A 20,582-nucleotide genomic window follows, 5' to 3' on the forward strand; every position below is an offset into this window, starting at 1 on the left:
GTGCTGATGTGTCGGGGAGGCGGGACTTAGGGGAGTTTTCCTTCGCGGCGCCACCTACTCGGACGCTGTCGCTGTGGCCGAACTACCTCCCCGAGGCCATGGTGGTGTCTGCTCGGTCTGCGCGGTCCCCGCCCGACTCAGGTAGGGTCAGAGCCCCGCCTTGTGGCGGATAGAGAGGGGCGCGGGTTTCAGAGGGGTGGGGACGGGAGGACTTCCCTGTGGGACCTGGGGAAGGGAGCCTCCGATGGGAAGGAGCCATAGAGAGAGATTGCAGTCTTCGGCTTCGGGGTGGTGATGACATTCAGGACGCTTTGCGGCTAGGGGGCTGCTGTCTGAGAAGGGTTCTGGGGCATTGGGGGATCCTGGAGGAGGGGCTGCACTGCAGGGATGTTTCGGGTAGTCAGAGATCAGTGGGAGAATCCAGGTGGGCAGAAGCCCTGGGCCTGTGATTTCTGTGATTTGAGGAGGAGCCTATTTTAAAGCATCTCCATTCCCATACGCGCACACACAACTTTCTCCATTTATCGGTTGCAGATAAAGTACAAAAAGATAAAGCTGGACAGACCTCAGGGCGCCGTCAGGGCAGCCGAATGGGGAAGCTCTTGGGTTTTGAGTGGACAGATGTGTCCAGCTGGGGGAGGCTGGTGACCCTGCTGAATAGACCAACGGATCCTGCAAGCCTGGCAGTCTTCCGTTTTCTCTTTGGTAAGTCGAGCTTCTGGGAGGGGGCCAGCGTGGTTGGGGGTGGGAAAATGACAATCGTCCCTTGTCCATTTCTTGGATACTTACTTGCTTAGTGGACTTACCTTCCTTTTCCTAAGAGCTGAAGTTACTTATATCCTGGAAGAGGTCGTTGTGACCCAGTTTTGTCTCCGATTAGGATTTGGAGACCAGAAATGCTTTGATCTGAGGCTATAGGAAATATGGAGGTAGAGGAACAGGAACCCATTTTATTTGTGGCATGAAGTTGCCCAGTAAGTATGCTAAGGACTAGACTTTAGAGAAATGGCAGGGGTGACAGGGCAGACATTTAGGCTGTGACTCCCTAATCCAGATCTTTCTAACTCAGAGGCCACAGCATGTATGTTTGGAATGGGTTACAGATATGCTGAGATATTACTCCCCTGAACCCAGTGGTTCTCAACGGGGAGTGATTTTGCTCTCCAGGGGACATTTGGCAATGTCTGTAGACATTTGTGTTTGTCACATCTTGGGGGTGGGAGGGAAGGGGAATAGGTGGTTACTGGCATCTACACAGAAGCCAGGGATGCTGCTGCATGACCTATGAACCACACGATAGCCCTCCCAGCAAATAATTAACCAGGCCAAACTGAATAGTCCTGGGGTTGAGAAATCTTGCCTTAACTGGAGATGCCTTCCTGGCCTGAGTAGCCCCTTCCGTTTACCCCAGTGTGCTGGCCAGATACTGCTCTGCCAGGTGTGCCAGGAAGTAAAAGAGGTGGAGGAGCACCACCCCAGAGCATTTTCTGTAGCCAGTAGGGCAGACCTTTACAGATATTACTATCAAAACCTGAACAGCTTTGATCGCATTTTGTACACTTCTTTCATTTAATCTTCTCTGAAACCCTGCAAAATATTATGAGCCCCCTTTCACAAATGGGGAATTGGCTCAGTGAGGTGCAGTGGCTGTCTGAGATCACACAACTGGCATAATGCCTAGCACAGAGTAGGCACTCCATGATTATTGTTGAATGAATCCTTTCCGGGGTTAGGAAAGAAGTCTCACCCTGGAGCTGGGTGTGCTCGACTGTATTCCAGCGTGTTCCACGGCTCCCTTTGCTAAGGCCTAACGGCCCCCTCCCCCTCTGCCTTCTCAGGGCTGATGATGGTGCTGGACATTCCCCAGGAGCGGGGGCTCAGCTCCCTGGACCAAAGATACCTGGATGGGCTGGAGGTGTGCCGCTTCCCATTGCTTGACGCCCTGCAGCCACTGCCACTTGACTGGATGTATCTGGTCTACACCATCATGTTTCTGGGTGAGGGAAACTGTAGGAGACAAACCCAGAAATACAAAGCATGCTGGTGAATGACCAAGGTCTTGGGTTTCTCATTTCACTTCCTCTGTGACTTACAGTTTCATCCTGCTGACCTGTGTGTCATCTGAGCTGTGACCCCGTAACTCTGTTTAAAATGTTGAAATAACATTTAACTGAAATTCATTTTCACCTGGTTATAAAATGTCGGATAACCTTTCCTAATCCTACCCACAGCCTGTCCCAGGGGAGCTGGGCCTGTTGTGCCCCTCTGACATCTTAATCCTCTCCCCCACAAATCCCAGGGGCGCTGGGCATGATGCTGGGCCTGCACTACCGGATAAGCTGTGTGTTATTCCTGCTGCCATACTGGTATGTGTTTCTTCTGGACAAGACATCGTGGAACAACCACTCCTATCTGTATGGTTTGTTGGCCTTTCAGCTGACGTTCATGGATGCAAACCGCTACTGGTATGAGTCCGGGGAAAAGAGGGAGGGGTTGGCTGCGTCAGGATGGTTACCAGAGATAGGGGCCCGGTGAGGTCCTAGAATTTGTCCCAGCAAACGTATTTTCAGCCATGCGTTGCAGAGTGTGGTTACAGGGTGACACTTTGATTTGGATGGATTTGGGAGAGGGAAGGGTCCGTGAGGTTGGGGCTCTTGGGGTGACAAAAAAGCAAAATGGCTCCATTCCCACCCCTTCACTCTTTCCCTATCTCCCCAGGTTGCCTTGATCTATCCACTTCCTGTAATCCTCTTAGAGACGAAGAGAAGACTAAAGCCAGACGTAGCTGTTTTCAGATACTACAAGGGTGGTCATGTGGAAGAGGGAGCAGACTTTCTCTGTGTGAGCCCAGAGGGGCAGAGTTAGAGCCAAGAGTAGAAGTTGCTGTGGGGCAGAGTCATGTCAGAAGGGGCGGGCCCACCAGGGCTGCTGAGTAGTGCTGTCCCGGGAGGAGGTAACGCTCCTCGGCCTCTGGCTCAGGTGACCATCTCTCAGGGGAGATGGAGAAGGGATTTGGAGACAGGGTGGCAGGGTAGATGAGCTTTAAGGTTTAAGGATCCTCCCATTATTAAGTGAAAAGCGAGTATGAGCTGTCAGTAACATGAGTGTAGGGGGAAAAAATCTCAAACAGTGGATTTGTTGGTGATTTATCAGTCATTAATTAAACTTCATTCATCAACACACACATGCAGATACCCCTTTTGTAAACCTTCACATCCATTCAGAGTGGCCAGCTGTCATCACAAAGAGGCACTTTTGACAGAATACTCCTGAAAAGTCTCATTTTTATGACTCTTATACAGTTTGAAAAAATATCCATCACTTACTGAAGGCTTTCCACGTGCCAGACACTATGCTAAACACTTGTAATTTTTCCACATTATAACCCCATTAGGTCCATAGTGCTGTTCCCATTTTATAGATGAAGAAACTAAGACTTAGAGAAGTAAAGGACTTGCCTAGGGTCACATAGCATGTAAGAGGCGTAAGTGAGACTCCAGGTCTCCTTAACTACGGACTCCCATGCTCTTGACCACAAGTGTAAGCTGCCCCTTTCCTGGCTTCTCTGCTCATTCTGTGTCTTCTTGAAAACCTACTCTGCTTCTGCCTCCCCAGAATACATCTAATCTTAGTAGCCTGGTTTTATCAGTTCTTAGCCTAGGTAAGCTGTTAGCAGGTACCCTCTGGCACTAGATCCTAGCATACAGGTCTATGGAGTGTCAGTTTGTCTTGGAAATTGAAACTTTTTTTTAAATGCACTATATATATTTTCATACACCTTTAGCTTTTCAAATGTTGCCTCAAATTCATTCTTTTTCATATTCAGCCATATTCTAGCATTGTAGTCTTGTTCCCAATCTATTTCTGTAGGAGAAACTAATTTGCTAACTAAACTGAATGGTAAACACTGAACTTTTTGTTGTTATAACTCACTAGTAATATTTCTGTTATGACTTAAAATAGTCGTTGTTGCAGTATGCTCATATAATTCTAAAGAACCTCAGAATAGCCCAGAGGACCAGAGAAGGTGTGGGAGATGTCCTGGGTTAGACAGGGCATTATATTTAAAAAGCATTTCTACCAATCCCAAGGTAGAAATGGGACTGGACTAAGAAGCTGTCCTCCATCCTTCTCCCCCTTGCTGCAGGTCTGTGGACGGCCTGCTGAATGCCCGGAAGCGGAACGCCCACGTGCCCCTTTGGAACTATGCTGTGCTGCGTGGCCAGGTACAGGATTTCAGGAGAGGGGGAGGTGTTCTCAACAGCCATTGTCAGCACGGCTGTCCCACTGCCAGACTGCGCTCTGCTCTGCCTCCCTGGATCTTCTCTTTTTCCCCTTTTGCTGGAAAGCTGGGCTGGCTTTCCCCTTGTTTCCAACCCCCTAATCTCTGGGGTCTCTCACCTTGTCATAGAAAGAGTCGAGCTTTGTTCCCGCTGGATTAGAATCCTCATGAGGAAAGAGTAACATTATGACTTTCCTTGGTGCCTAGTACTGTGCCTGGCATCTGTAGGATGTCAGGTGAGTGAATATGTGAGATGAGTGAATAGAAGAATGGATCTAGTCTCCCTTGGGCCCTGAACTGGCATCAGAACTGATTTGTGACTGTCTGTGGAGGACAAGGTTCTGACTTTGTTTGAACATTTGTCTTGTGTTTGCAGATCTTCATCGTGTACTTCATTGCGGGCGTGAAAAAGCTGGACGCAGACTGGGTGGAAGGCTACTCCATGGACTACCTGTCCCGGCACTGGCTCTTCAGTCCCTTCAAGTGAGCGGCAGGGCAGAGGCCTCAGGTGGCCCAGGTGCAGAGTGGGGGGCTCGCCTCCCTCAGGTCTGCGGTCACGGATGCTCTTCCCACTTTGCCTGAATTTGCCACGTGTTTCCCTCTGTCCACTCATCTCCCTGTTCAGCGGAAGGCAGAGTCGATGGTATCAAAAGACCTAGGCCTCGCTGCCCCTGGGAGACTTACAGTGTGGGCGGAAACAAAGGGAAAAGCAGTCAAGGAAAGGAAAGCGCCGGTGCTGGGTGGCTTGGTGAGTGAGGCAGTGGCCCCAGCAGTTGCTGTGGTGGTGCCTCTGTCCTCGGGTTGCCACCCCAGCCTCTCGCCGGGACCCCTTGGCCAGCGTGCGGAGCAGATGGACGGTCGGCGCCCCTTACGCCGACAATACCATTGTTGCCAACTCTTTCCAAAACAGAGCTGCTCCTCTCTGACCTCACTCTTCCTCCCATTTCTTCCTTCCTCTTGTTTTACTTTGTTCTTTTCCCTCTTTCCTGTCATCTCCCAGTTCCTAAAGTTTGACACCATGTTGATGTTAGCCAAGCGTTCCCCTGTTAAAGTTTCTTCTCATGTATAACCTCCACGAAGAACCTGCCCGCCACAACACACACTGCTCAATCAAATTGTGCCCTCGGAGATGCACTCTTGCTTATTACATAGGGTATGTTGAAAAAAGATGGCCACCTAAAGTACGTGGAAATGAAGAGGGGTTGGAAAACCCTACCAGAGGATGTCTTTGTGCGGAGTTCTTCCACGCACCTGCTGGGGTGGATCCTGCAGCAAGGACAGGACAGCAGAGGTACATCTGCTGTGAGTATGCCGTGAGTGCTGGTGCCTGACCTTTGACCCTGGTGTCCACAGATTTGTATTGTCTGAGGAGATGACTAGTCTGCTGGTGGTGCACTGGTGCGGACTGCTGCTCGACCTCTCTGCCGGTTTCCTGCTCTTCTTTGACGCCTCAAGGTCCATTGGCCTCCTCTTCGTGTCCTACTTCCACTGCATGAATTCCCAGCTCTTCAGCATTGGTCAGTTCCTGTAGTCTGGTGGGAAATAGGAAACCACAGGTGTGCAGGGGAGGGACGAGCCAGCGGCATGTGTGGCAGTGGGAGGTGGTGACAGGGACGGGTGCCAAGCTGTGCCGGATGCGGTCTCTGTGAGATGGAAACAAACAGGGAGGCGGCTGGCGGCTTCCGGGCTCAGCTAGTACGTTGTGTAGTAAGTTTCTCCGGGGAGAGATAGACTGGAGTTGAGGACTTCTTTCATCCTCAGTGGAGTACCTGGGAAAGGCTGCCTAGGGGAAGGGGGTTGAGGCGATTACCCACGTTTTCCTCCGGCCAAACTCCCGACGTGCTGGTTTTCTCCCTGCTTTTCTAGGTATGTTCCCCTACGTCATGCTGGCCAGCAGCCCTCTCTTCTGCTCTCCCGAGTGGCCTCGGAAGCTGGTGGCTCACTGCCCGAAAAGGCTGCAAGAACTGCTGCCCCTCAGGACTGCCCCCCAGCCCAGTGCTTCCTGCGTGTATAAGAGGAGCCGGGCCAAAGGTGGTCAGAAGCCAGGGCTGCGCCATCGGCTGGGTGCCGCCTTCACCCTGCTCTACCTCCTGGAGCAGCTCTTCCTGCCCTATTCCCATTTCCTCACCCAGGTACGTGTGGGCTGGGGGTTACCTTGGATAGCGGTGGAGGCGACGGCAAGCGGGAGAGAATGGGGCTGGTGTTGCAGACCTCTCTTGGCGGAGGATGGTGTTAGCGTGAGGACCGTCGAGCTGATTGCCGCTGCCCTGCCTCCTCAGGGCTATAACAACTGGACAAATGGGCTGTACGGCTATTCCTGGGACATGATGGTGCACTCCCGCTCCCACCAGCACGTGAAGATCACCTACCGTGATGGCCGCACCGGCGAGCTGGGCTACCTCAACCCTGGGGTGAGATGTCTGATGCTGACGATTTACTGGCCTTCAGAGGCCCCCTTGAGCTTTGGGGTCTGGTTTGGTCGTAAACACAATTATGAAATAAAACACATTTGGGTCCACTCTGCCCTTTCTCTGGAGCCCCGTGGAGCGCTTCTTTGGTGGGGGTTGAAATAGGGTGATGTCGTTCACTTCCCTGAACTGAGATGAGATTTAGGAAAGGTGAGTACCACTAGCCCAGCAATGAAAAATTCTTCCAGCGAGTTTTTTGGGGTTTTGTTGTTGTTGCTGTTTCTCTGTCAGAACTGGCAGCAGGCAGGGGTCTCTGTGCCATTGGCATTGCATGACCTGTCCAGAGGCTCCATAACAATGAGGTGGGACTAACGTGGGGGTTTGGGGCAGGTATTCACACAGAGCCGGCGTTGGAAGGATCATGCGGACATGCTGAAGCAATATGCCACTTGCCTGAGCCACCTGCTTCCCAAGTACAATGTCACTGAGCCCCAGATCTTCTTTGATATTTGGGTCTCCATCAATGACCGCTTCCAGCAGAGGTGGGCAAGGGGAGCAGAGAAGGGGGAGAAATGAAGTCTAGCTCTTTCTGCCAAGATGAATAGCCCATGCTCCCCAGTGTTGTCTTGCTTGAAAGGCTGTCCTCTGGTGCATGTCCCTGTTGACCTGGTTGTGGGCATAGCTGATTGCTTCCAGCAGGGGGCACCATCACCCTGAAGAAAAGGTAACGCACTTATTCTTTTAGAAGCTGTTATCACAGCTCTCCTCAGGTGGCCACTAACTCCCACTCTTCCCAGTGCTCCAGAATCTCTTTCCCCTCCTCTCTCTGTCCCAAACTGGCAATAACATGCTGACATAAGCCATTTCTTCTTTCTGGAAAACCCTGTTTCCTCTATCTGGGAACAGTGATGAAAAGAACAGAACCGGAAATGCCGGTGCATAGGTGGCTGTGGCCTCCATAGAACATGGTTTTCTTTCTTAAGGATTTTTGACCCTCGTGTGGACATCGTGCAGGCTACCTGGTCCCCCTTCCAGCGTACAGCTTGGCTGCAGCCGCTACTGATGGACCTGTCTCCCTGGAGAACCAAATTACAGGAAATCAAGAGCAGCCTGGACAACCACACCGAAGTGGTCTTCATCGCAGATTTCCCTGGTACGGAGGAGAGCAAGGAGGCTTTGCTGTCTCCCTCCTGGCTTCGTTGGCCAGGGATATGGCGTGTGATGGAGCGGGGAGGGGCCTCTCCTGGTGGGAGGAAGGTTTTTGAAACCTGAGGTGGGGGGTGGCGGTGAAAGTGTGATTTCTCTGTTCCAGCTGGTGGTGAGTTCACTCCACCATGGGGTGGGTTGGGGAACTCTTGCCCCTGGCAGGGCTGCACCTGGAGAACTTTGTGAGCGAAGACCTGGGCAACACTAGCATCCAGCTGCTGCAGGGGGAGGTAACTGTGGAGCTGGTGGCAGAACAGAAGAACCAGACTCTTCAGGAGGGAGAAAAGATGCAGGTATTTTGCTTGAAATAACAATGGTAGAGGGACCACCACTTCCCTGGTGGTCCAGTGGTTAAGAATCCACCTTCCAATGCAGGGGACATGGGTACAATCCCTGGTTGGGGAACTAACATCCTACATGCTGTGGGGCAACTAAGCCCGCCCGCGCCACAACTACTGAGCCTGTGCCACAACTACTGAGCCCACGCACCCTGGAGCCCATGTGCCACAACTAGAAGCCTGTGTGCCGCAATGAAGGTCCCGCATGCTGCAACTAAGACCCAATGCAGCCAAATAAATAAATAAATATTAAAAAAACAAAAACAACGACAGAAAAAAACAATGGTAGAAACGTTTAGATGAGTAGAGTTGATTTATTACAGACTCAAAATACTTCAACATAACAATAACACAGTGGGAGCTCAAAAAAGCAAGGGCCCCGGCGGGGGGGGGGGGCTGTGAATAGCCTCATTCAGGGTTCTAGAGGTCAGTTCCTTTGGACTCCAAAACACAAGAAAAAAGATGTCTGGGGCGGGGTACAGTGTAGGGAGGCCATAGGCTGGCTAGGGAAAGGCTAGAGGATGAAAGAGATCACTTTCTTCCCTCTTTTCAGTTGCCTGCTGGTGAGTACCATAAGGTGTATACAGTGTCGCCCAGTCCTTCCTGCTACATGTACATCTATGTCAACACTACAGAGCTTGCACTGGAGCAAGACCTGGCATACCTGCAAGAATTGAAGGAGAAGGTGGAGAATGGAAGTGGTGAGTATATAAAGATTTGGGCTGAGATAGCCCGCTTTACAAGAAGTCAGGGTTGTGAGTGAGGATCTAGCCATTAAAGAATGAACTTGAAGCGTCTAGCTGGGGAAAGGGGAGTTCTAGGAGAGAGAATGCTCTCTCTCTCTCTCAGTGATTCCTCTTTTTGCCCTCTTCCGGGCAGAAACAGAGCCTCTGCCTCCAGAGCTGCAACCTCTGCTGGAAGGGGAAGTCAAAGGGGGCCCTGAGCCAACACCGCTGGTTCAGACCTTTCTTAGACGCCAGCAAAGGCTCCAGGAGATCGAACGCCGGCGAAATGCCCCTTTCCACGAGCGACTCCTCCGCTTTTTGCTGCGAAAGCTCTATGTCTTTCGCCGCAGGTAAGTTTTACCCACAACAGTATGTGTCTTTGCCATCAGATGTTTGCAGGCTGAGTAACTTTTCTCTGCTGAGGGTAACAGTAGGGACTGTTTCCCAGGAAAGGACAATCCAGTGCTAAGTTCCTCCCTTTTGCCCTCTCCATTCTCCTCTCCCTGATTGAATGGGAGAGTAAGTGGTGTCTGATGGCCGCTGTTTTGTTCTGCCTCAGCTTTTCTCCAGCCTCCCTGTGGGCTATTCCTACCCCACCCTGGAGTCCTCTACCAGACTGTATAAGGAGTGGGGTGCCCTTCCAACTGGGGTGTTGGGGTGCCTGGGGGGAGAGTCTCATTTATGCTTGGGTGAGGGGGTAGGACCAGGTGTCCCCTAAGGGCTTTGGCAGGAATGCCTATGTTGAAACAGGAGTTTGGATTGCTGGCTTTTTCCCTCTTTTTCAGCTTTCTGATGACTTGTATCTCACTTCGAAATCTGGTATTAGGCCGCCCTTCCCTGGAGCAGCTGGCCCAAGAGGTGACTTACGCGAACTTGCGACCCTTTGAGCCAGTTGGAGAGCCGAGTCCTTCAAACACAGATTCTTCAAATCCTCATCCTTCTGAGCCAAATGCTGACCCTGTTCGCTCAGAGTTCTGAGGGAGGCCAGGTGTTGGGTATAGGTGTAGGAGCAGCCGGTCACAAGACCATTACCTATGCAGTGGACATCCGAAAAAATTACTTCAGATTTTTTTTACGTTTTTCTTCCTTATCCATAGCTCTGATAAATTCAGAGGTGATAGATTAGAGGAACCAAGGAAGTAACGCAAGGATAAGATTTATCAATCCAAGGCTGAGGGGCTTGGGGAGTTAAAAAACAACGTGAAAATGTCTTTCTAGGATGAAAGGGTAAGGATCAGGTTTAAAGTGACTGGCTCCTTGGTGAAAGAGATTTAATGTTCCATGATGAAAATAATTGCTGGTTGTTCTCAAGTGCTTGCCAGATGCTAGGCACTGCGTGAAGCACTGTGCCAGCATTATTACATTTAGTCCTTAATGGCCATAAGCCCTATTCTATGGTTGGGGAAACTGAGGCTGAGAGGTAATATAATTTGCTCATAAGACATATACCTAATAAGGGATGGACTGATGGTTTGAACCTCAAGTCTGTTTGACTTAAGGTCCTGCACCCTGCTGCTTGTAATTTTCAGAATCCTTGACAATAATTCTGAAATAACGTAGCTTAAAACTTGTCCAATTATAAAGTATGATTAGGATGGTGATCAGGTTTTAAATGCACACAGAATAATTTTCTCTTCACTGCAATTTTGGTTCCTTCTTTGTTCCTATTATTTATACACCCAGTACGTTTTTTCACTAGCAGTCATGAGCATAGTTAGAGTATCACAGGGTTAAACAAATAACGAAATTTAGGTGATTAGTAGTGGTATTTATCTACAAATAAGCTTAGTATTTAGCATTATTCTAGCCTTTAATGAGCAGGAGGTGATGTAAGATTTAACCAAACGTGATGAGGGATTAGGGAATGTTTACAGTCACTTTGTAGACTTTGGATGTAGAAAGCTTGGATGTGATTCAGGAGGATCCTCAATTCTGTGAAAATTCAAAGGCCTGGTCCTGGGCTAGGAAGTTAGAATGCATAGAGTAATTAAAAAGAAAAAGACAAACAAACTAAAAAACAGGCCCTGCTTGGGAGCTCATGGTCTTCAGGCAGAGACCGTCAGTAGACTGGCAGTCCCAGTAACTTTGATAAAGGATCGCATCTGTTTTCAGGCTTCTCTTCTCTTCCCATGCTCCGCTCCACCCAGTCTCAGGGTTCTTTCCTAGGCAGCTGCCTTTTCACTGTACACACTTGGGATGATTATGTCTATTCCATGGTTTCCAGTGATGCTGCTGCTTAGGTTTCTTTCCTGTGCCCTAGACCTGTGTATCTAACTAGCTCCAGCTGGATATCCTACAGAGCTTTCAAACTCTGTCATAAACAGAACTTGCATTCATCCCCAACTCAGACTTGCGTCTCCTTTATTAGTGAATGGCAACTGTTTTTGTTTTTTTTTTAACCAAGCCATCTGTGAGTCATCAGCCTTGACTCTTCCCTTTTCCTCACATTTCTTAAGATTTCAAGTCCCATTAATTCTACCTCTTACTTCTTGGACCTATTGAATTCATCTCTACCACCTCTGTTCTTTCAGCCTTTATACTGGAATCCAATTAGGAACAGACCAGAGCAGGGCTGCCATGTAGTTGTGCAGGTTGGGCCTGAATACGGGCACCCAGCTGAGGCCAAGTGGGGCCTGAGTAAGTCCCTCTGATTCATACAAGGCATTTTGTGGGTCAGTGATGGCTGTGCCACAGGGCATCTTGCACCGATGTAGGGCAAACACTGGTTTTCAGTCCTTTTGCAGATCTCAGCAACACGATACACCTTGGCACCATGTCCTTCCCCGCAACCGCTGCCCACACCCTCCTTTTTACTTGGTTTAAAAAAAAAAACTCTTCTTCACTTCAGAAGGAAACTCCTGCAAAAAGTTATCTTTCTTAATACAGGCAAGGATGCTGCTTTCCTCCAACCTGTCTCATTTTCCAAATGAAAATGTTGGGGTGGGATGAAGAAAGGTGCTAGTCTAATACTGGTTAAGAAAAGCTGTTCACTGGTGAAAATCTGGGTTATTCAGGTTTCAGGAGTATTCAGGCCCTGGTAATTAATGTCCCTTTCGCCAGAAGGCTTTGCATCCTACCCCGAGCATTTAGATCTTCTGTCCCTGACCAGTGTCATCCCCTTTGAAACTCTCTAAAGTATGATTTTCAACTTAAACATGAAATAGGACATTTCCTTCCATGAACACTTTATGCTTTTGATTCTCAGCTGTAATCACCTTCACCCCTTGCTGTTCCATGCCTTTGCTTCTACTGTCCTCCCTCAGCTGGTTAATCCCCACCTCCACCCCGGGGCTAGGCAGAGGACAAGACACCTTGAAGGTCACTCTCTTTAGTCTGCCAGCTCCTTGAGAGCAGGGGTCATCCTAGTAAATAAATATTGAACCGAACCTCAAAGGAGTTCTCTTTCTGGTGTTACTTCACCAGCATACAGGCACGTACTCATCCTCATCCCCCCCCCCCCCCCCCCGTTTGGTCAAGATGGTTAACTTATCTTTAGATAGCAATGCAGTGGCATCTAAAGGCTTCTTGAAACTTTTTCTGGAGTTTTTCAATGTCATGCAAAGTTGAACTTCTCAAGTTTCAGAGCAGGCAGGTCAGAAGATTTAACCTTGCCTTCCCTCCCAAATATGTTTCTAAACTTCTAAGCCTCCAGGCAACCAGATATAAGCATTCCTTGGGCCTCACGTCTGCAACAGCAGAGCACAGTGAAGTGTTTGAACCACTTGATCTCATAGGTGCTGGTATGAACATGTGCCAAGTGGCTGCTAGGCTCAAGGAAGGATGGTCCAAACTCTGGCTGATGAACCTCCTACAATTTTAGAATAAGCCTTTGGGAACTTGTTTAAATTTCATTTTGACTCATTCATTGTATAAGATATATTGGAAACTAGTCCCTCTCACCACTGTTTAAAACATGTAACTTGCAGCCTTTAATACCTGTTTATATAAAAGGGAAACTTAAGGCATTAAACTGTTTCTACATTTTCAAAAAGATGAAAATTGGTTTAAATTTTTGAGTGTGAACACTATCACTCCTTCCACGTTACACTCACGTTAATGGTTTTTATGCCCTTAACCTTAGATGATTTAAAACACTGCTGATGGTATAGAACTGGCTGCTGTAGTAAGGAGCTGTGAATTTTGCCCAGTGCATTGGCCAAAAAAGGCAGTGCTGGACAAACTGCGATCAAACCTTGAACTTTCTTAGTGCAAGGGATATGATTTATAAACCGTTTAAATGCCTGCAGTCAGGATTGAAGTGATTTCCCTAAACCATGGGTGGGATTACAATTACTCAGAGTTAAAAAGTATGTTCAATTCATATTCATACCAAAACACTTTAAAAGAATAATGGACACAGGTTAAGGTAGAACCTAGCATTTTATTTAGATCTTCATTAAACTGTTGGAATTGAGAACCAGACATACGTAATAAACCTCCAAAAATAGATGCTGAAAGGCACTTTCTGCTTAGGGCAAGCAGTCATGGAATAAGCATGTAAACAAGCTGGCTTCTCTGTACCACACCAGCCAAATCAGCTTTCTCCATGGCCAGCTGCACCAGCTCTGCCCTCCCTTCTGTTAACACCAGCCAGAACCCCTGTAGGTCTAACCCAAGGTTTTTCTGTAGGACACCTTGGCCTACCTGGGAATGCTGGAAACATGTTAAAGGAATCATGGTGTTGAGGAAAAAAAAAAAAAAAAAAAAACTTTTAAAAGCTGCCATCTGAGGTGATGGCTTCTCTGTACTTACGCCATACCCCAGAATACAATAAATAAGCAATTAGAAAATGTTCAAGTATGAAGGGATTTCCTCCTCCCCGCCAAAAGCACTGCTCTCTGAAGGAAGCTGGTTTCTCTGTAGCTACACCAGCTGTTCAGAAAGCTCATTGGACCTGGTTTTGAAAACAAAACAAAGTTAAAACCCTGGGAGGAGTTATTGTGCAGTGTGGAGTGCTCAGTCTTTCTTATAAAGAAAAAAAAAAGTTATCTGGTACCAAAGTGTGCAACCTACAGACCCTCAGGTACAGCCCTGTGACTTCTTTGTATGACATCACAAGGGTGCCAAGTGCCTGTTTTTCTAGAGCTAGGAGTTGGTGGTTTGGCTAGTGCTGAAACCATGCATAGGATTGATTTACTAAATAAAAACCTTATTACGTACGTCCTCCAAAAGACAGCTGAAAAGTGGAGAGATTTTGATTTGGTGCTGTTTAAGAGATGGCAATTAAGAGCATAAGCACCAGGGAGATGGTTTAATGGTAACTGCCTTTTTTTTTTTTCCTTTCTCATGTCAGGCTAGAGCTCCAACTGGAACTTGCGTTACATGCAAGAATGATTGGATAGAGAACACTCCCTGACAAAGAGCTACATAATTAGAAATGGATCAAGTTATAGGGAGGATAAGGGAAGGCTTCACATTCATAATAGAGCTCAAGACATTACAAATTCATGCTGACAGGGCTGTGGCATTGCCAGACAGAGGCTATAATGGAACTACAAGTACTTTACGTGCACATTACAAGGACATTTTCAGCATTTGGTGGGAAAGTCAATGCAATTAGGATTTTAGAAGGTTGGGTGATAGGGCACAAATGTTCAATTTCAAAGCATTGTTTACTACAGTGCTGTTGGTTTGTTTCTAGGCAGTTACATGGATCACCTATGCTCACTAAATTCATTATAATGGTGAACAAAACACCTAGGGACAGAATAGCAAGCCCAACTTACAGTCCCCCACACAAGCTAAAATTCATGTCATTGACTAGAGTGACTGCAACTGATCAGGAGCTGAAAGAGGACAGGAAAATTTAGGAAGAAGGGCCCTTTCCCTCAGAGCTTGAAGGCTTCTCTGTAGCCTACGCCAACAAGTCTGGGGAAAAAAGGCTAACACTTTCAATATTTAAGCTTTTTGGGCACTTCCCATGGGAAGCTGTCCCTACCAAAGTGGCCATAGGCTGCAGTCCTCTGATAAATTGGCTTCTTCAGATCCAGATCCCTGGAATATACAAGTCCGTAACTTAATATGTAGCATTCAATTAAGATAAAGCAAAACAATCAGCAAGACTCATTTTCAAGACTTCTGGCAAATGAGTTCAGTTCTCTGGGGTATGCTAGGAAAGAAGTTTGTGGCAAAAGTGTTTGTTACTTCCCTGGTGTCCAAACTCCTTGCACAGTCCTTATTAGTAACTATAGTTCTTGTTTTTCCGTCCCTGGCTCAACAAATATGAAAACTTGTCATTATTCTGAGACATTTCAAGTGCCAAAAGCTCATCTAAAATCATGGAATACTTACCGAGGTCCCACGCCCACACCCTACCATGGTTATTTTCTTTGTAACAGCCATGCCCATTCATCTGTACTAAAATTTCTTTCAAGTAAACATCCCTTAGGTAACAGGAGCACAAAGCCTATATCAAATGTGGAGGACTTTCTAGGGTGGTTAGTCTAAGCCATGCAGCACTGTAATTTTAGAGTTTTCCTAATAATTTAAGCCTTTACTGACGGCAATTTAAAAATGACATCAACACATTCTAGGAATTACCATGCTTCCCCACTCCAGTCTTCCTTCACACCTTCACTTTCTCAGATTTGAATATATCAAGTATATATACATACACACCCACACCCTCAATGTTTTTCACTAGCAATAGTCTTTACCATCTTTACCTGACAATGACCCCAGGGCGGAGGTCAAAATTCTTCTTCACAATCTCTAATAGCTCTCTCTCACTCTTCTGAGAGGTGCCATAATGGAAAATGGAGATAGACAATGGATGAGATACTCCAATAGCATAAGAGACCTAAAAGAATTTAAATGTCATAAGAGTCAGTGATCAAAAGACCCACATACTTGTGTAATACACTGGTATCAAAAAAAAAACAAGTAGAAAACTGCTAAATGCCCTCCCGCTTACATGCCTTTTAGTCAACCCAGTTATATAGAAGTATATACCTGAACAAGAACCCTTCTGCACAGACCTCCTTTAACAAGGGATTTTGCCACCCAACGAGCAGCATAAGCAGCTGAACGGTCCACCTTGGTATAATCCTTTCCTGAAAAGGCACCTCCTCCATGAGCTCCCCAACCACCATAAGTGTCCACAATGATTTTCCGGCCAGTCAAACCAGCATCACCCTGAAATTATAGGACTTAAGTTACTTTATGCCTCATCCTTTCCAGTGGTTCTAGATCAGGCTTGTTAAATGGTTATTCAATATCACTTGGCAAATATCCTCAGAAGAGGCACACGCAGGCTTCAAAAAACCTAGGAAAAAGGTGGAAGTAGCCAAATTTTTGCAAGTAACAGAAGATCCAAAAAAGCAACTGAATTGACATTGTAAGACCTTACCTGAGGCCCACCAATAACAAATCTGCCACTTGGCTGTAGATGGTAGATTGTATCCTCATCAAGATACTTTGCAGGTACAACGGCTTTGATGACTTTCTCCTTTAGGGCATCCCTCATCTCATCAAGACAAACTTCTTCATCATGCTGAACAGATATAACAATTGTGTGGACTCTGATGGGAAGCACAGCACCTCGGTCCTGCATATACTGCACAGTCACCTTGAAAGCGAAACAGATCATCAGAACATCAGTCTATTAAACAATAGCTTTGTTCCTGATTCTCTACTCTACATTACAATACAGAGAACAAACCATATTCTTCTCTTAGCTTTAATCAAAACACCTTACTGAAGTCCTGTGCCAACGTAATGTGTGTAGTTTTGATACTCGTCACTTACTTGAGTTTTAGAATCTGGGCGTAACCAAGGCAAAGTGCCATTCCGGCGTAGTTCAGCCAGTTTGGCATTGAGCTTGTGTGCTAAGACAATGGTTAAAGGCATACATTCCTCTGTTTCATCAGTGGCATAACCAAACATCAAACCCTAAAAAAGGAAAAGTTACCAATGCAATCAATCCAAGCTTTAGAATTTAATGTTAGAAGAGATGCAAATAGATGTCTACCAAAATACCTGGTCTCCTGCACCAATGTCTTCCTCATTCCGATCAAGATGAACACCTTGAGCAATATCTGGTGACTGTTGCTCCAAGGCCACTAGCACGTTACAAGTCTTGTAGTCAAACCCTATAAACAAAACGATGTTTTTTTGGTTTGTTTTTAAAGGGCCATAGCAATACTTTGTATTTACGACAATTACCTGGAATTCTAAATGCTGCTAGAGAAATCAAATATACCTAAAACTTAGTCCTTTCAAAGAATAGGGCTGGAACAAAAAGACTAAAAATATACAAGTGGAATTAAATATTCCCAGGAACACTCTAGAAGATATAGCTAGAGAGGACTGAAAAAAATACCTGGAAAAATGAGGTTAGACAGCCCACTCATTAAAACACACCTTTGGAAGAATCATCATATCCAATGTGTTTAATGGTTTCACGAACCACTTTCTGGTAGTCAACAGCAGCTCTGGATGTAATTTCCCCAGCAAGAAGGATCATTCCAGTTTTAGCAACAGTTTCTAGTAAAAGAGAGGTTCACACTCAAACATCACTTTTATGAAGTAATTTTCATGCTACCTTTTCATCAGGTGATAAAGCAGTGTTCTGAACCTACCACAAGCTACTTTGGCATCAGGGTCCTGCTGAAGGTGGGCATCAAGAACAGCATCACTAATCTGGTCACAAATCTTATCTGGGGGGAAAAAAAATTCCTGGCTTAATCAATTTACTGATAATGTCATGTATGTCATGCCCCCTTCCCCTATAACTACAGCTGTGAAGATCTTTGTGTTTTCTTTTAAAAAAACTGTGGCGGGAATTCCCTGGCAGTCCAGTGGACTTCGTGCTTCCACTGCAGGGGGCATGGGTTCAATCCTTGGTCAGGGAACTAAGATCTTGAAGGCCGCTTGGCAGGGCACCCTCCCCCCACCAAAATTGTGGGAAAACCTATACAGCATAAAATTTACGAATCTAACCATTTTCAACGACATTCCAAGTATGGAGATCTTAACTGCTATACTGCTTTCGTGGAAACCATTTCCCTGAAGAATAAATGCTGGATATAGTGCTACATGTTTCCTAACTTGACACCTTGGTCTTCATATAGCTGTACCACAGATCACCAATTCAGATAAGCCAGCAGAACACCCAGCATGTTTAATACATTTAAGCTCATTGCAGTATATGCACTTTACACCTTTACAAGGACTTCAGTCCCATCTTTAAAGTATTTCAGACATTTTGAAAAATTAAGTTCCCAGGCAAAAACAATTTCTATTGTTAAACAGGATAGCCACATAACGGAGATTGATTAAATGGAAGTAAGTAGAAAGTGTTTTATCTTCCATCCAAAAGCAAAGCAAGGAACATTTACCTTCACAGCATTAATTTTCAAAGACAATGGTACTTACATTTTATCCCCCGAATTTAAATTTTTCACTATAAATCTAACCAACCAGAAAGGTGGACCGTTTATCAATTTCTCCCTGATTCTAAGGAACGCCAATTAGGGCAGTGAGAAATAATGTCAGAGTTAAATGATGAAAGCAACGACACTTCACGAACAAAGGGAATAAAACGGCAACCATCTGATTTTGTGTTAAGAGTAGTCCAGGAACAAGAGCCAAACAGACTGGAAAATCCCCAAATGTATTCTGAATCCTTGCTGATCTTCCCCTCACTGTACTACCCTCTATTAAAAATCAGAAGAACAGAAAAAAACCCCGAATATCACTTTCCTAAATTTTCTATAACCAGCCAAAAAAAAACTTAAGCAAAATGTGTACCACAATCCAGTCAGAGGCCCAGGACAATCTAAACATTTACAAATGCCTGCGGCTTTAAGTTAATAAAAGGTGGTTCAAATACACAGTGCAGTTCTCAGCGCTGGGGGAAAACAAACAAAACCACCCACACCACACCTGACCTTCACTCATCAGGATCTCGGGGTTTGTCCTCTCCTCTACCACTAGGTTGCTCGTGGGATTGCATCATAGGCACAGTAAGCTTGCTAGAGAGAAATGGATCCTTAAGCCAACAGACGAGGAATCTGTCATTGTGGTCATCCCAAGAAAGGGCTGGACCCGTCTAGTAGAATAACGATCTTCACTAGGTGAGGTTTTCAGGCTGGGATCGAAAGTTCCTTGAAATAGCTTCATTCGTTCACGTGTAAATTGATCGCCATAATGGCGGACCGGTGGACAAAGCCCGGAGGAGGATATATGGAGTTAAACCTTGCCTAACAGTCAGCCCCAACGCAATGGCGCCATACACTTAATTCATGCTTCCTATCCTTTTCACGCACGATCCAAATAAGGAATGCCTCCTCCGACAAGCACTATATTTAGTTGGAGGATGTCACCTTGACGCGAGGCCATATACCGGCTAAGGGCATGTCGTATTCTTCAGTGTAGCCAAAGAATTAACGGGAAGCGCGGAGGCCCGGTAGTCCGGGCCACGCTCTGCAAACCAGCCGGCTCCCTCGCCCAGAAGCCACATGCGGCAAACACGTGGTTGAGGCTGCAATGCGGGGCGCGCGCTCTCGCGGGCCGGACGCGAGCACGCGAGGCGGGCCGCCCACTCGAGGTGGCTCGGGCCGCAAGGCGGGGAGAAGGAAATAGGGCCCTCCCCGGCTAGAACACGAGCGGCCACGGCCCCCGCCCTTCTCGTTTTCTGGAATCTTCCGCATGCCGGGGCGCGCGGCCGGATGGGAGGGGAGGAGAGAGGAAGGGGGGGCGGCGGCCACGCGCTCGGCAGCGGCGGCGCCACGAGGAAGGCGCGCGGCCGCCGCTCTTTCCACCAGCAGCCGGGAGAGGGCCACCGCCGTGGGCACCGCGGCCGGCGGATCCTACCGGCCAGTCCCGACCCCGCGCCCCGCCCCTCGCTTCGCTCCAGGCCCCGTCACCTCACCTGGGTGGCCTTCCCCCACAGACTCGGAGGTGAAGAGGAACGTGCCCTCCTCGATGAACGCGTCGTGGAAGCCGTTGAGCTGCCCGTTCATGGTGGTGGCGGTGAGTGAAAGTGGCGTTGAGGAGAAAAAGCGGCGAGCCGACAAGTGCGAAACGCGCGAGCAAAAGACCGCGTTCTTGTCAGCTCGAGCGGGCGGCGCGGAGCAAACGAGGCGGCGGGCAGCGCGGCCTACTATTTATACACGGCGCCCGCGCGCGCCCGGCCGGGGCCCCGCCCCTCGGCGCCGCGCGCCAATGCGCCACTCGCGCGGGGACGGAGGAGGGGAAGGGGCGGTGCACCGAGGGGAGCTCGGACCGAACCACTCTGCCAGGCAGGGGGAAGGGAGCGGAGGTAACGCGCCCCTCTCGCGAATATTCGCCATCTTAAGCACGAATAACAAGGGGTGAAGGGAAAGGCAATATACTGGGTCGTTGTATGCTTCCGTGTTCGACGTGGGAGGAAGAGAGACAAGGGCTTTATGGGCCTGCTCCCCTGTACTGTGACATGGCATCTCCCTTCCGACCGTTGGCCGGGCTACCTGGCCGCTAGGTCGCGTCCCCCAGCGGGGGCCGCGGGAATCGTCGGGGGTTTTATCCTCTGGCTCTCCCCGAGGGTCTTTCCGGCTGCCCTGCCTGGGGATGCCCGGGTGACAGGGAGCCAGTGGCCCACAGCCACGTGAAAGTGGCCATCTTGGCTGGTCAGCGTACGATC

The 20,582-nt window shown here is 47.8% G+C and overlaps 2 protein-coding genes and 1 long non-coding RNA gene across 8 annotated transcripts in view; 2 read left to right on the forward strand and 1 right to left on the reverse strand.

Moving 5' to 3' along the window:
* GGCX (gamma-glutamyl carboxylase) lies at nt 1-12,950 on the forward strand. Of its 3 annotated transcripts, XM_059942130.1 has the most exons (15): nt 3-141; nt 535-705; nt 1,839-1,997; nt 2,300-2,465; nt 4,148-4,226; nt 4,659-4,765; nt 5,636-5,799; nt 6,149-6,414; nt 6,562-6,693; nt 7,081-7,232; nt 7,674-7,843; nt 8,059-8,189; nt 8,788-8,935; nt 9,114-9,309; nt 9,745-12,950. In XM_059942130.1, the coding sequence occupies exons 1-15, from the start codon at nt 99-101 to the stop codon at nt 9,935-9,937; spliced, it is 2,277 nt and encodes a 758-aa protein (XP_059798113.1). In that variant the 5' UTR covers nt 3-98; the 3' UTR covers nt 9,938-12,950. The 3 variants fall into 3 exon arrangements, with proteins under 3 accessions (XP_059798114.1, XP_059798115.1, XP_059798113.1); XM_059942131.1 differs by lacking the exons at nt 8,788-8,935; nt 9,114-9,309; nt 9,745-12,950 and having other exon boundaries at nt 1-141; nt 8,003-8,168; XM_059942132.1 differs by lacking the exons at nt 7,081-7,232; nt 8,059-8,189; nt 8,788-8,935; nt 9,114-9,309; nt 9,745-12,950 and having other exon boundaries at nt 1-141; nt 7,674-7,766.
* Nucleotides 8,560-20,028, reverse strand: MAT2A (methionine adenosyltransferase 2A). 3 transcript variants are annotated; one of them, XR_009506343.1, is made up of 10 exons: nt 19,833-20,028; nt 17,539-17,616; nt 17,321-17,443; nt 16,937-17,049; nt 16,706-16,849; nt 16,308-16,526; nt 15,911-16,093; nt 15,625-15,758; nt 9,827-9,991; nt 8,564-8,898 (listed from the first exon to the last, which is right to left on the reverse strand). XR_009506343.1 is itself a non-coding variant. In XM_059942134.1 (9 exons), the coding sequence occupies exons 1-9, from the start codon at nt 19,921-19,923 to the stop codon at nt 9,988-9,990; spliced, it is 1,089 nt and encodes a 362-aa protein (XP_059798117.1). In that variant the 5' UTR covers nt 19,924-20,028; the 3' UTR covers nt 8,560-9,987. The 3 variants fall into 3 exon arrangements, 2 of the variants coding, with proteins under 2 accessions (XP_059798117.1, XP_059798116.1); XM_059942134.1 differs by having other exon boundaries at nt 8,560-9,991; XM_059942133.1 differs by lacking the exons at nt 8,564-8,898; nt 9,827-9,991 and adding an exon at nt 13,321-14,953.
* LOC132376530 (uncharacterized) overlaps nt 19,524-20,582 on the forward strand; it is a 66,632-nt gene continuing 65,573 nt past the window's right edge. The window contains exon 1 of one of the 2 annotated variants that reach the window (XR_009506344.1): nt 19,524-19,933. This is a non-coding gene — a long non-coding RNA (uncharacterized LOC132376530). The remainder of the gene's footprint in view (nt 19,934-20,582) is intronic. The other variant, XR_009506345.1, reaches the window with a different exon arrangement.

This window comes from Balaenoptera ricei, chromosome 13 (assembly GCF_028023285.1).
Source record: "Balaenoptera ricei isolate mBalRic1 chromosome 13, mBalRic1.hap2, whole genome shotgun sequence".
NCBI lineage: Eukaryota > Metazoa > Chordata > Mammalia > Artiodactyla > Balaenopteridae > Balaenoptera > Balaenoptera ricei.